Source organism: Mus caroli, chromosome 1 (assembly GCF_900094665.2).
Source record: "Mus caroli chromosome 1, CAROLI_EIJ_v1.1, whole genome shotgun sequence".
NCBI lineage: Eukaryota > Metazoa > Chordata > Mammalia > Rodentia > Muridae > Mus > Mus caroli.
In genome coordinates this window covers 7,075,505-7,091,478 of record NC_034570.1, presented here as the reverse complement: position 1 = coordinate 7,091,478, position 15,974 = coordinate 7,075,505, and the positions used below count along the sequence as shown (strand labels likewise).

Below are 15,974 nucleotides of genomic sequence, written 5' to 3'. Positions count from 1 at the left end.
ATCTTATTCAGATCAGCACAGTGTGTGTGCACATATTCTTACATGTGAAGGTGTGCGACTCTGTGGCAGGGATTATAAGTGGAAGTCATGGGACAACCATCGTGTTGGTCCTTTCCTTACACCTTGTTTGAGAAAGGGTCTCTGCTGTTCTCACTGCAAAGCCAGGCTAGCTGGCCCTCAGAAGGTTCTCCTCTCTCATACTCCCATCTCCCACAGGAGCTCTGGGCTTGCAATCACTTGCATTATCCGATTTTTACATGGGCTCTGAAGATTCTAACTCAGGTCTTAAACTGGTGCCACCTCAACAGCACAGATGTTTCACTTTGAAAAGTATCTACAAAACCTAGTTAATGCAAAATAGAAGTTCTATACAACCTATACTACAGTTAAAAAAAAAAAAAAAACAATTATCATTACTTCCAAAAGTTCAAGCTGGTCACAATACACACAACAACACAAAGGGCTTAGCTCTTAACTTTGACTTCTAAATGCATTTGAAGGGATAAGTCTTCAAAGACATCCAGACACGGAGGCTCAGACATCCATGTTTAGTTTGCTTTCCTACTCCTGAATGTGCATGTTCTAAATCTTTACTATTCTCTCCAGGGTAATTCACTCTTAGCAAGATCAAACAACCCAGACAGAAACCTAGCATTTAACTTCAGAGACTACAGGTAGAAACTTCCCTTAACCTCGCACTCCTTGGTAACTCCCTTCCTCCCTTGGCCTGACCAGCATCCACTGTTTCCTAGAACAAGCCACCCTCTAGCCTCCTGGAAGGCTCCTGGCCTTTTCAGGACATGGCTTGTAAGTTCCTATACCAGAATTTAAATCCAAGTCACTCCCTGTCCCTGCTTTTGGCATGCAGTCAGCAGTACAGTATAGAGGCCAGGCCTCTGGTGCTTCTCAGACTGCCTACTTCCAGCTGCAAATAGAGGAAGTGGTTATTAACACTCAAGAGATAACCTACTCATTGTGAACACTGGCAATCGTACTTTAAATTGGGTATGTTCTGTGGCAGGGAGGTTTCTGAATGTTATATAGTGTCTGCCTTCTTTTCCAATGGTGCAGAAGGTCACCTGAATGTGTGGTGGGCTATACCGGCTGCCCTGTTTTAGGGGCAGAGGAAGTGGTTACAGAAACTTAAGAAACAACCTACTCATATCCCAGCTTTAGTAACATTTGTTTAGTTATTGTTCACTTTTGTTTTTCTGCTAGCTTCCTCTCCTTACCTTTATCCCACTTCTTTAAACATCTCTGGACAAAATTATCTCCATGTACTACTGCTATGATTTGGGTGCAAACGTCCCCACAGGACCATGAATCTGAACACTTGCTCTTCAACTAGCAGTGCCATTTAGAGGGCTGTGGAACCTTTAGGAGTTGAGGCCATAGAAGAAAACAGGCGCTTAGGGACTGGCGGGGGGGGGGGGGGGGGGGGGCTGCCTTGAGGATTTTATCATTCCACTTCCTATCCTCTGCTTTCAGACAGCCAATGAAATACAACCAGCAGCCTCTTGTTCATTCCACCGGGCTCTTCCCCACCAAGATGGGCTGTGTTCCGTCAAACTGAAAGCCAAAACAAAACCCCCATCCCTTAAATTGTATACTAACAGAGATTATTGCACCTGTAAAAAAAAGGTAACTAACACAGTTACTATTTCTGTCTTCATATTTACCACCAAACAGCCCGAAAAGTCTCCTCGGGTCCCATTATATCTTAAGTCTCAACTTATTCCTTCATTTCAGACTTTTCTTCTGGTCACAAGATCCTTCCTTGACATTGGGACACACTTCCCCCCTGCCTATTCCTGTCCCTATCCTCACTCCCTACCCTTCTCCTTCTTTCACCTATCTCTCCCCTCACCCACCCACCCACCCACCCCTGGATTCTTTGTTTCAATCTTAAATGGCCAAAGACATCCATGTACCCTAACCTTTTTTTGAACAGCGGCTCTCTAGCATCTTACCCTCCTTCATTTATTGGTTTTCTCCTCCAAGTAGTCCCCTTATACAATCTCTTCCAAGACTTGTATGCTTCTCATCCAAGATTAACTTCTGGGTCTATACCTTCAGTTCAAAATGTCTTAGATTTCACAATCTTGACCTCAAAAATCATAGGGAAATTTGTAAATCAGAAAAACATCCAAAACCAGATTAATTGCCCTCCCCTACCCCTGCTTGTCTGTCCCTTCCATTTTATTTTTCAATTAATGGCTCTACCCATCTAATCAGCATACATACAGACTTAGCACTGTTCCACATTCTCCACCGCACTCTGCTTGCCCTTCTTAGTGAATATAAAACCAAAGATTTTACCCTAGAATTCACAGCTCCATCACACAACTGTAATTATCTATGCATTTTTCTTTTTACTCCAATAAAGTATGCTTAACTTTTGTTTATGTCTCCAGTACCTAACATAAACAACGTTTGTCTTCTCAGGCTGTTGTAAGAAACAGAGGAAGCTCAGAGTGAATGTGTATTTTGACATGGGAAAGCCATGTCAAGGACTCAAAGACCAACTGGCCCATGGGAAATTGGGAAAGCCATCTCCCATATGGTCAGCCTTAAGAGAAATGGCAAAACTTTTCTTAAGTGTCCCAGTATGAGTGCTTATGAAGGATCGATCAGTACGTGCAAGACCAGCAACTATAGCTTCGTCCTCCAAGATAGTTCATAGCCTGAGACTTCTGGCCTCCAGAGACCTCCCACTGAGACATGCTAACCCCTCCCGCTATGCTATACCAAATAAACAGAAAGAGGTTCCTGGTTTCAGTGATGAGGGTAGTAGACGGTAAGAACCCCACCTGGTGCCAGCTTCACCATGTATCTGTTCTTTCTTCATTCCCTCAGTGCCCAAGCTCCACAGGACCAGGCAGACTGTTCAAACAAAATATCAGATTGATAGTTTACACCAAAACATATCGCCTCACATAAAAACTTCTAGGTAAGAACCTCTCCTTGGTTTGAAAATGGCCACCTTCTCTCTGCGTCCTCCCTTGGTCTGGCCCCTGTGCATTTGCACCCATCCCTGGTATCTCTATGTGTGCTCAAATCACTGCTTGTGAAAACCCCAATCACACTGCTCAGAGCTTACCTAACAGAGTCATTTAAACTTATTTCCATCTTTTAAAGATGCTGTCTGTAAATTCAACTTGGTTTTGTTACACAGGGTTAAGATTTCAACATATGACTTTGGGGGAGGAAAGAAGATAACACAAGGATTAGGAGTCCAATCAATGAGTGTTTGCTTGGAAGAGCCAGTCAGAAGCAGAAGAGATTGTTTTCAGGTGCATTCTCATTCTGATTTCTTTGGCTTGGTCAGTGTCTTTGTTTTCACCAGCGCCTGCAACTGACAAAGCTCACAGAGCAAGCAAAGGAACTTTCCACTGTCTTTGGGAATGGATCATCTACATAAAAATGGCTTCTCTAACTGCTTTTGCAAAGGTATAAATATGTACACCAGGAGAAGCCAAGGTAGTGAGCCTGAAACCATAAAATTTAGCTCCCTTCACTGCTTGTGAGGGCCTCCGGAGTTCCAGAGAACACCACTGCAAGAAGCTAAGAGTCCAAATCAGATACAGAAAATGCAAATATTTAGTGAGAGCTATCAGGCACCATGTAAATGATGGTGGCTACTACATGAAATACAAAATTTTCTCTCCATCTTCAAGCTACCGAAGTGACCACACAGAACACCATGAATAAGGCCACTGGCGAGATGATTCTGCAGGTGAAGACTCAGCCGCCAAGCCTGATACCTCGAGAAGGCAGAATTTGATGCCCAAACCCCACATCACAGAAAGACACAACCAACTCCCTCAAGCTGCCCTTGACCCCTACAAGAGTATCAGCAATGGGTACACACATACACACAAAAACAAATAGATAACTGCAACTTGGAAAAAAAAAAACCCACCATGCCAGAGGACCTAGAAACATAGAAAAAATGTAGAAGAGAGTAAGAGAAGAAAAAACTCTAAAACTGATGAGAACCTATCTGTCTAGCTCTTTATAACATCAGCAGAAGTAAAATAAATCACTTAACATGGCCCTCACATGAGCCAGAGCATGGACGAATCTAATACTCTTTGTGTCCTCTGCACAGCACCCTTGAGAAATGCTATTTTTCTTAAAATATATACTGGAGAGGAAAAAGAAGCCTAAGAATTTTAGGAATGACTGAAGTAACAGAGACAAGACTCACATTTTAGGGTATCAAAACCTGAAGAGGCAATAAATATCAAAGTCATTGATTCTCATAAGATTCAGTGCTCAAAGTCTTTGCCCAGTGAGCCCATACTATGGCATGGTTGTGCCAGACAACGTGCCAGGAACAATCCCAGCTCACTTCTACTTCTCACTGGGATTAGAAATGACACTCTTTTGGCCCTTACAAGCATCCTGATTTACACCATAAATTACATGGTCACCCTGCCATAATTCCACAAGCTCACTGAGAAACAGTCATACAATGTTCCAGGACCAGTGAAAAATAAAAATGAGAGCCTTGTTCAAAATGCTGGGAGAAAAATCTAGCAAAGGTACAGAAATACAAGGCTTGTTCTCTTTCATGTACCTGCATGCTCGGGTTTTGCTCTCTAGTTCCATCTGACATTACTTTCAAAACCTAAGTTGAATTATAAAATTGTTAAGAATTTCAGGATGATAGAGGCCAAGCCAAGCATTAAACCAAGTAGAGGCCCTACTGAGCCCCAGGGATATGTATATGTATATGTATATGATGTATATGTATATGTATATGTATATGATGTATATGTATATGTATATGTATATGTATATGTATATGTATATGTATATGTATATGTATATGTATATGTATATGTATATGTATATGATGTGGATGTGTATGTATATGTACATACATACATATATACAGGTGTATACACAGGGTACAGCTTATGTCTCCCTCCTCAGTTCACTCAAATGGTCTATGATCCTGTACTGTGGCATGAACTGAAAAGAGAAAGCAATCCACCAATTATTGTCGAGACTAGGATATTCACTACTGGTTATTAGTTTGATGAAACCATTTATTGAGAAATGTTTTCTAGGTTTTCTAATGAAGCACAAAATTTCACTCCCCAAGCAAAAGTACAAAGAAAAATGCAAGTAAATAAGGTCACTCTCTACCATCTTATCTACAGAGCATTAATCTATATAATGTAAAAATGAAAATTCAGAACACATCAGAGGAAGTGATAGTGCAGAGCAAAGTAAACTCAAAGTTTACAGATGACTGAAGAACTGTCATTTATAAAACAGGATGGAGAGACAGAGAGATGGAGGACTCATCAGTTCATATAGTCATTCATTCACTCCGAAAGCACTGATTTATTACTTACAACATTAGAAGAACTGCACAAAATTGGAAGTGGGACAACCAAGTAATAGTCTGGTCTGCTGGGAGCCTATGCTCAGTCTGCTAGAACAAAACCCAAGGGAACACATGAATGTGCCAACCACTTAAGCTACCGGTAGAATGGGTATAAAGCAGGAAATACCCAAGGGGGAAGTGATCATGGAGCCTTGAAGCCCAACAGGACTCTACCACGCTTAGAAGAAAAGACCCTCCCAAGTACAAAGGTGGGTCAAGTATGGTGGCACACACCAGAAGACCCAGGAAGGAAATGAGGATGACCGCCTGCAGGGTGACTAGCTCAAGGTCCACCTGAGCTACCCAGCAAAGCCTGCTCTCAAAGAACAACAAAAGTTAGCATAATCCTGCAAAAGCATAGCACAGCACACTCCTACAATGGCCTGTCACTAAATGACAGCTACCCAAAAGCAAACAATGTGTTCCTGAATAGTAGCTCAAGAGAAATGCATACAAAGTGATACTATGTTATTATATAGGAAAAACACAGTGATGGAAACAATTTGGAGCTTCTGGGGGGGGGGGGGAGCAAGTGCTCTCCCTTTAAAGGCCAAATTTGGGATGCAGGACTAGAAAGACCTTGTAGGATTGGGCAAGATCTGCAGCTGTGACTTTTCTTTAAGGAAATACCATTTTGTTTGCCAACTTGTAGGAATGTGTAAACACACTCTTTTTTTTTTTTTTTAAAGCTAAATGTGTTTTCTACCTCTTCCTCCTAATAAAGATAGGAGCCACCCTTCAACTATGTCAGCTTAAAGCTAAGGCACAGATGTAAACCACCGAGCTCCAGTTAGATCTATAAATGACTTAGGAAGAAACTATCAATTTGGGTTTTATTTTTCTGCTTTAGCCAATGAATTTATCAGTCAATTTGTTCAACACTATGACTAATTTTTTGAAATAAAAAATATCTTTTATTGGTTGTCTCCAATTCTTATCAGTCATTTAGAATGGGTTCCTGGAAGGGAACGTTTCAGCCCAAACAATAGAAATTTTTTTAAGCTTTTCGCACAGAAGATCATGGTGTAATCTGAAAATTAAATTGAGCATATCAACTACAGATGACCAAGCAAAACTCAAAGGGGACACAATGCTGCTGCAAATAATTCCCTGAAGAGAAAACTGAAGAATGTACTATGAATAGATTTTAGGTTTTGAGTAGTTTTGACAAAAAGAAGCCAGAGTTAATTTTTAAAATCACATCCAGAGTGCTAAGCATGGAGTTCATGCCTCTAGTATCAGCAAATCTAAGGCCAGTCTGGGCTGCATGGTTTGTGTCAGGTCAGCTCTGGGCCACAGAATGAGGCTGGTCCTCAAAAAAAGGAAGGAAGGGAGGGAGAGAGGGAGGGAAGAAGGAGGAAAGACATTGAGACCAGTAAGTACATTTGCATAAATTGCACATAATGAACAGAAGCAGAGCTCATAATTTCTAAATAATGAACAAAATACTATTTCTAAAAAGAAAGTGTAATTGATTTTATACTTCTATTATCTCTTGTCTCATTGTTACAGCAATAATGAGATTTTAAATCTAAAAATCAGGTGTTCAGATAAAAGGGAAAACAAACATTTTATATGTGTTTAGGGTTTTTTTTTTCTCTTTTTTTTTTTTTTTTTTTTTGGTTTTGTTTGTTTGCTTGTTTGTTTGGAGACAGGGATTCTCTGTGTAGTCCTGGCTGTCCTGGAGCTCACTCAGTATACCAGGTTGGCTTCAAACTCAGAAATCTGCCTGTCTCTGCTGTGACTGTGGGCATGTGCCAGGCTGTGGGCATGTGCCAGGCTGTGGGCATGTGCCAGGCGAACATTATTTTAAATAAAGATCAACAAGTTGGGTTTTGAGACTCCCTGTTTCTGCAACTTAGCCTTGGCAGTCCCGGTTTCCATCTATTTTCAGCAAGGCTTTCTCTAAGAATGTCGCGGACCCTTCAAATCCAAAGACTTATCACCCAACAAAGTTTCATGAAAGTCAAATTTGACGTCATTAAAAGTTTTATCTCCTTAAAAACATGCTCTTGTCAGTAACTGCTACATGACCACGTACAATAATCCTACTAGTTACCAGGGTATTCTCCCAACACGTGAACCTCAAAGAACGTGGTCCCCAAGCTTGGGTAAACTGAATTTGAGAATCCAGCTTGTGTGTTGTGCATCTCCTGAGACCTGAGATGTTGCTCTTCCTGACACAGCCAAGTGAATTTCTACAGGGTGGCTGCTAGCACAAACTTTACAGACTGAAGGAAACTCGGGAGGAAGTTCGGTGTTTGCAACATTTCCCTTCCAACCTAGGGTTGGGGGCAGGATAGAAGACTGGGATGAAGGAGAAAGCAGCCGGAGGATTTGGGTGGGGTTTTAACTCTTTTTCTGAAGGACGCTCTCAAATATATCAGGATGGACAGGAACTGGCTGTAAATTCTTTGTATTTTCCGCAACGAGGAAAATTCCATCCTTAGGTGATGTCTCAGGAGTTCATTTTCCCACAGTTTCTCCTCTTCTGCTCTGAGACTGAATGAAATGATTTGAGGGCAGAATTCCAGTGAGTCAAACTGGGACCTGGAAACAGCTCCTGCCCAGTCTGTGAAACCCTGAAATTGTCGGACGCGAGGTGAGTTTCATGATATCACTCTCAAGTGGTCGGCGTGCACAGGAGACTAGGACCCAAGTGGAGGGCAGATTTAAATCAGGAGAAAGAAGATTGTAGAGCTGTGAGGGAGGCGCACACATGTGGCTTTAATATGCAACAGCTGCCAGGGATGGTGACCCCGCTGCTCTTGCTCCTTCGCCTCCACCCTCAGAATCCAACGTTTCAATGATTATACCTAAAGGGACTTCACTGCTGTTGATCTAATAACCAACTCCGGCTACACAACATCCAAGGACTTTTTAAACACTGCATGTACCTGAAGGTAGCAAATTGAGACACAAAATCAAAACAAAATATGAGCCGAAAGAAAGAGGATAAGGAAAATGACACAATGAAATTTGCCCTGGGAGATGGATAAAGAAAATTAAGGGCAGATGGGACAGGCAGAATGGCCACAGGTTAACTTCTCCCACGCGAGTTCTTCAAGGCCCTGGCCACTCTGCACCCGTTCAGCTACAGGCCTGTCTCCCGAGTCCCCGCGGTCCCCGCGTCACCTTTACGGATGCCGGGTGCTGGCGCAGACAATGCTCCAGACTTGGTGCCCTGCGCGGGGCCGGCTACTCACCGACACTAGGAACTCCAGCGTGCCCACGTAGTCGCGCTCGGTCTTCTGCAGCTCGCTGAGCACGCACACGCGCAGGCGAAGCTGCTTGTCTACTTCCCTGGCGCTTTCGTCGCTCATGGTGGCCGGCGGGGCGCGGAGCTGGGGGCAAGTGCGCTGCCCCGCGCCTGCTGCCGCCACTGCTGCCACTGCCGCCAGCAAAGTTGCCGCCTCTACCGAGTCCCAGCCCGAACGCGTAGCTTTACATGCTGGCCGGAGGCCGGGGTGTGGGCAGAGGACTGTGCTCGGGCTGCGGCGCGCGCGCGGGACGCGCGGGACGCTCTGGACTCAGAACAGGACAGTCCCGGGAGAGCGGGAGCCCAGCCCGGCCCGCTGCTCCGGCCTCACGCGGCTCCAGCCTGAGGGGAGGCGGCTCCAGCCACAGCGGTGACTTGGACATCAATCAAATGCTTTCAATCCATGTGACTCCGACCCTTTACCCTTAGCCAAATCTCAGGAAAAAGGAAACACAACCCTGGGGAAGTGTATCCTGCCAGCTAACTAAACACACACACACACACACACACACAGGATGGAACTAACCCGAGGTTCCCAAACCTAGAAGGACACTTGTGAGGGCTGCTCTTGGGAATCCCGCCCACTGTTTAGCTTTAATGTGTTTTGCACCAAGTCTGAAAGCAAAGAAACAAGTCCCCGCGGTTACATAACTGCTTGGGAACAAAAACAACCACACCACTGACCCTCCCGCGTTTGACAAGGAACACATTGATTTTGAGTTTTCGTCTAGTACTTAACAGGTTCGGTTTAAAGAAAAAAACAGCAAACAATGTTATTTCACAGGCAGACAACCTTCTGTCAAAGCTTGAAATGTCAATTAGTGTGATAAATGAGGACATTAGAGCAAAGTAGTAGCCCTTACCGATGCACTGATTCACATAGAATAAGCATCACCCTGGCTGAGTACTTTGTAACGCCGCGTGTGTCTAAATGTTTTAAGTCTCACTATAGTATTTCACTATCAGTTTAAATTCAAGAATATTTGTTCTCAGCGGTTTCCAAGAAGTGTCATTTTAAAAAGATACAAATGTTGGATGAGGATGCATAGTAGGTGATCGACAGATGATACCTGAAAGACAGGTGGATGATAGCTGATTGACAGAGGACACCCAGAAGCTAGATAAGTTATAATCTTCAGTTTTGAAATGGAATGGCCAACGCATTTGATTTTAATGTTTAAGTTTATTGAATTCTCCCTTGGGACCAGAACCAAAACCTATAAATCTAACAAACCGAGTGATCCATTTGCATTTCTATCTAGATATTATCAACACTTACTTTCAGAGCCATTTTTTCTACTTTACATAGTGTACAGCTAATGACATTTAAATAAATGGAAGTCACACTCCTGAGGCAAGGAAGAGGCAGCCAAATTTGTTCCAAGATTCGGCAACCTGAGATAAACTGAAGATGTTTCCTTCGTTATTTACACTAAAGTTATCTCCAGTTTTCCATAAGTCTTTTCAAAATATGATTGTGACTTCCATGAAACAAAAAGGAGTCTTGTACCTTCTTCTCATATTAAAGATTCAATATTTGAATAATGTGAATGACGCTGATGGGAAAGGTAGCTTTGCTGTTTCCCTTGCATCTGGTTATTTAGAGGCAGCCAGGAGCAAAGGGCAAATAGTGCGGACAGCTTCACACAATAGCAGAAGAACAAAGGACAAGGCACACGAAAGACAGACCTCACAGAACCTGGTAAACAATAAACAAAAGAAACCAGAAAACAGAGGAAATACACCCAACAGCTAGTGGGAGCCAACCTCTCTGTGTTCTACAGGTAGTGGTGAATGAATGCACTTTATGCCCCCAAGAGAAAAAATGATATAAACAAGACAGAGTTTTCCATCTAGTGCTCTGAATGAAATAGAATGTTTTCTCTTGCCATTTGTTCCCAGTTAGAAAGCTAGATTTCTATCAAGCCATTTTGTCTATGTATAGACCTCTAGAGCAAGCATCTTACACTTGAAGAAAAATGTACTTGAGTCTTAGTCATCATTGAGGCTTTACCCATCCAGAAACTTTGGCTGTGTTCTACAAGATGCCTGGGAGACCAGTATGAAAATCATGAAGTGCTAGGATCCGAGGATCATGCAGACCATGAGTGCTAGGAAAATGTTTCAGAACACAAGTCATAGATCACTGCACTGCAGTTAGCAGTTACTGGAGGTCTCCTCAAAACGCATATCCCTTCCCCTACCCTCCATGATTTTTTTCTTTAATTATCTCAAACATTATACCCTATATTCTTTCAACAGGGTCCTCAGATTCTTAGACTCCCTAACATTTGAAGTCCACCCTCTAAAGACTTACAATTGAGTTAGGGACAGGGTCAGGTACTTAAATAATTCCATTAAAAGGCACACTTCAATAATTGTTTTGGGGAGAAAAAAGCAAGTGGAAGCTATCAGAAAGATACTCATTTTAATTGTGTGAAATTCGTATTTCTCTCAGAAGTGTCCATGGAGAAATTATTATGCTGTTTGTGGTCTCTGCCCTCTTTTCTCCTCCTCCATCTTTGCCTCAGTATCATTTGTAATTAATGAACAACTCCAGGACACCTTGTAGCTTACTCTGCCAAGTCCTCTCTAAGAGAGGACTCTCACAGAGACCTCTGCAGCCCTGGCTGAAGTCCGTAACTTCTCATCAAAGACTTAAGAGCATAAGAAAACAGGCCTAGAATATCTGGAAACTTTCACTTTGATGGTAAATAAGGTCTTTCACAGGCTCTGAATGTGTTGTGTCCCTTCCCACTTCCTCTATTGAAACCTCAGGCTGTGCCTGCCAGGAAAAGGAAGGCAACAAGCAAGATGATGGACAAGAGCCAGTTTTTTTTTTCTTGAAATACTAATGAGGTTAAAGCCTCCAATAAAAAAGCGATGGGGGTGGGGGGGAGGAAGAAGATAGAAATGGCTGAGTTCTGGACTAGCTCAGCCATTAAATTTATTTCGGGTGCATGAACTTGGTTGGCGCAGTTGGAATCGATTCTAAGGTTCAAAAGGCCCAAGGGCAGAGTCCAGTGAGCTTCCTTTGGTCTAGCCCAGAGAAGAACTACTCTGGCCTGAAAGGCTGGAGAGTGCAAGGCTGTCTCTTAGCAGGAAAAGAGCTCTCCACTTGCCTTTCAGAGACCAATCATATTTGTGTCTTGGACATTTCAATGCCACTATCAGCTCAGGGAAAGTCACAGATCAAGTCTGGATGCCAGTTCAGTAAGAGCTTAAAAACAAAAGACAAGATTGCTTTACTGCATGACCATCTCATTTTATAGAAACTGGTCTCTGTTATCACCTTAAAGGCTGTAATCTCTAGAAGATGACTTCATGACATCTTGATCGACATAAGCAGATAGAATAATGGAATTACACTAATGTGCATATAGAAGACCAGAGCAACAGGGGGTTCCTTAGACTATTTACAAATGTAGGTTTCAGCTCATGCTGAATTCCCCAGTTGTGGCACTTCAATTTGTTTACAATTTAATCAGATCAAGTACAGTGAGTTATCGAGTAAGTCATTAGTTCTATCTTACTTCATTAGTTCTATCTTACTCTTAGAAGGTGAATAGCTTAAATGGCAAACTATAGTACTTGGAAGTCACCTTTTAATTACCGATGTGATGTTGTGGGACATAGAAAACAAATCAAAAGTTTGAATGGTACTTCAGTGAGAAGCTAGAGTTCTCTCCAGACGAACTTGATTAAGAACAAGCCACCCGGATAGCCCAATTCTAATGATGTCATGAGAAATCATGTTCTCATTATAAAAACTAAACTTATTAACATCCCAGTAAAACAACCAATGAGTCTAGTGTTAATCTCAGGAAAACACCTTCCCTGTGGTACCCATCTTCCGGCAGAGCCTATTGGTTCCTTCCTCAGTATAGGTCTCTGTGACCTTACAGATCTTCATGCCATACCTCTCTCTTCCTACCTTGTCTTTAGTAGAGAAACTAACAAGGCCCAACATTAACATAGCTCCAACCACATGTCAGTAATGGGGACTGCTACTTTGCAGGTCATTACACACAGGTGTGATCAAGGTAAGCCAATATCAGTGAGGCCTTTGCATTATAAAGCAGGAGGGATTGATTATAGGCAGACCACACCGTGTTCTTTATACAGGAACTGATGAAAGCAGAATACCTTTCCAGGTGTTATTCCAGTGGGAAATACAGCTATGGAGAAACGACACAAGATGAACTACAGTTTTTGTCAATGTGACCAATAGTCTATCTAGACCCTGACCTGCAATTACCAGTCAACAAACATTTGCTTGCTGAATATATGATACAGAGGATGGGAAAGGGCATTCACTGGGATGCTTCTGTTCTCCCAGGGCTTCATCATCACACTTCTAAATAAGGATGAGTCTGGCTTTGCTTTCTGCTTCTCCATTATCTATTCTTCAATAGGAGAAGCAAATATAAATGTTCCTTAGAGGAAAAAGCGTATATGTAAAGCATCCTCAATGCAGATTGTGAGCCTGCTTAAGGAAAAAGAATAAACAAAAAAAATGTACTTATTTCACTGTTTTATCAAAGAAGTATTATTCATCTTGTTAATGACTTAATCGAACCCATCTAGTCTATTCTCAAGCTAACAGTAAAACACAAGAAATACCTGATGGTAATTAGCAAAAAACGATCACAGTTACTAAAGCACAAAGGTAATTTTACCACCATAGGTATTTAATAAGTCAGCTATCCCTTAGACACGGAAAAGAATCTTCCAAAATACTTTAGGAATAATATCATTAGAAACTAAAACACATTAAACAGTTAATTACATTGTTTATAAAAAGAGTACTGGATTTTATACTTTAAATATTTACAGAACAATCAGGAGGAAAATAGAATTTCCATATGTCCTTTCCTATACTTCTCCCTAGGCCCATAATTAACATTTTGCATTAACATGCCCATTTTACTTTTGATTTTTCAGTTTTGTAGTACTATACCAAAATACCCGAGGAGACCTAACTATATTTAATAATTGTCCCCCACCTCCAGATTTGAAGACTGGAAATTCAAAAGCAGGCTCATGATTTGGGAATTTGGCTACCATATCACATCATGTTGGGAATACACATGTATCTTTGTATTCTCTCTCTCTCTCTCTCTCTCTCTCTCTCTCTCTCTCTCTCCCTCCCTCCCTCCCTCTCTCCCTCCTCCTTTCCCCTCCCCCCTCCTCTCCCTCCCTCCCTCCCTCTGTCCTTCCCTTCTATCCTCCCTTTCTCCTCCCTCCCTCCCTCCCTCCCTCCTTCCCTCTAAAGCTACCAGGATTTCACTTAAAGACCTACACTAATCTAGTTATTTCCCACAGGGTCCACCTCTACTCAGCATCTTTGAACTAAACCCCTATCTTCTTGTTACTAGCAGCTTGAGATTTTAGGTGCTAAACTACTTAGCATGTTTGGGGATTCAAGCTATGCTCCAAGTAAAACAATGATCAGCATTGATACATGTCATTCACTAACATCCATGGTTCCTATCAGGAGCCACTCTGTGTGACTCCTGTATAGTTGCACCCATGTTCTTCCTAACCAGTCTTTCCTGCCTCACTTGCTCCACACTCTTCAAACACTCTGACCTTACGGTGTCCCTTGTTTTGCTTTCTACAGTGTCACATAGTAGGAACCATACAGTAAGTACATTCTTCAGATGTGAAAGGCATGTGGGTCTTTGCCTTGGATTCACGTTCTTTTTCTCCTTGAACGTAAATAAATGTCATTTCGCCCTCATTTGCATATCACTGGGTTTGCTTCTAGCTCTCTATTCTGTTGCTGTTATCTATTCAGTCTTCTGTGGGTATCACACACAGTTTCACACCATTAGTAAATCCTAGATAGAGACTTCTCACAAATGTTCCTTAGCAAGTTGTCTAGGATAATTGGAATCTAGTTCGTAGCACATTTCAACTACTAAAAGTCAGACTTTTTATTCTTTTGATTCCCCCCTCCCCCCACCCCATGGATCCTAAATGGAAAGGAGATACATAACCTTTCTTAATGAGTTCAAAACATTGTCTCATCACCTAGGCTAGATTTTATTTGTATTGCTTCTATTAAATTTTTCAGTCTTTATGGAACCTTCTGCTTCAAATCCTAATCAAGGACTGATGGCTTCAGAATCTAATAGATATGATTATCCTGGTATTGTTTTCCCAAGGGCCCTGGAAGAATGAATTCAATCATTTCATGTATCAGAAAAGTTTTCTCTTGATGTTCATTGTCTAGGGCTGCTATCGCCAAGTACCAGTAGATTAGAGCAAGATGGAGAGATCGTCACAGTTAGCTCCTTCTGAAGAGTGTAAAGAGTCTGCCCACACCTCTTGCAATTTTTCATAGCCTCAGATATACTTAGATTTACACAGAGTACCTTCCTCGTGTCCTCACATCACCCTCAATGTGATTCAAATTTTTCCTTTTGTAAGGGCAGTGGCATGTTGACCTTGGACACATCTCAATGATCTGAACCTGGCTTGACAATCTTCACAGACCTTCTGAATTCACAGGCATTGGTCTCCAAGACTTTTTCAATTACACACAAATGAAAAATTTCAACTGAGACTCTTTGATATCTTTCTCTTTCTGAAATAAGATTCTAAGAAAGCGTCTTCAGACACAAATGCTCTGGCTTCTGATGTCTCTCAAATGTCACTTGTGGCTGAGTGTGTAACTCAATGTGACTGCTTATCAAGCACACCTGGAACCCAATTTCATCCCCACAAAAGCAAATTGCAGTTATTCTATTCTCATATTCTGTTAACATTCTTACATTGTTAAGCTTTGTTAATCTAATTTATTACACATTAAAATTTTTAATCTATTGCTCACTTAGTGTTGTGGTCAAAATCATTGTTACCTTAGTTTTATATCCTGTGTACAGGCTACTTTATATGTTGGAAACTGTTCAAGAATGTTGTTTTATTTGTGGATCTGAAAAAGCAGATTTCTGTGTGTGTGATTATATATACTAAAGATATTATGTATATATTACATATTATAATACTTTCTATATAATATATATGTGATTATATATCTAATATATATGATATATAATATTTTGCTAGGATCCTGAGAGACATTTTTCAAAGACAGGGTTGATCACATCTGACCTCTGGGTGTGTGTCACTTTGTTTTTTATTGATTATTTATTTACATTTCAAATATTATTCCCCTTCCTGGTTTCCCCTCTGAAAACCTTCTATCTCACTCTCCCTCCTCCCTGCTTCTATGAGGGTGCTCCCCTACCCACTCACCCACTCCTGCCTTACCACCCTAGCATTCCCCTACACTGAGGCATTAAGCCT

At 41.7% G+C, this 15,974-nt stretch overlaps 1 protein-coding gene across 3 annotated transcripts in view; it reads right to left on the bottom strand.

Annotated features, from left to right (window-relative positions):
• Positions 1-9,171, bottom strand: part of Prex2 (phosphatidylinositol-3,4,5-trisphosphate dependent Rac exchange factor 2) — a 301,528-nt gene extending 292,357 nt beyond the window's left edge. For all 3 annotated transcript variants that reach the window (XM_029482876.1, XM_021163512.2, XM_029482881.1), the window contains exon 1: positions 8,608-9,171. In XM_029482876.1, coding sequence (XP_029338736.1) covers positions 8,608-8,724 — 117 coding nt within the window. In that variant the 5' untranslated portion in view covers positions 8,725-9,171. The remainder of the gene's footprint in view (positions 1-8,607) is intronic.
• Positions 9,172-15,974: the final 6,803 nt, after the last annotated feature.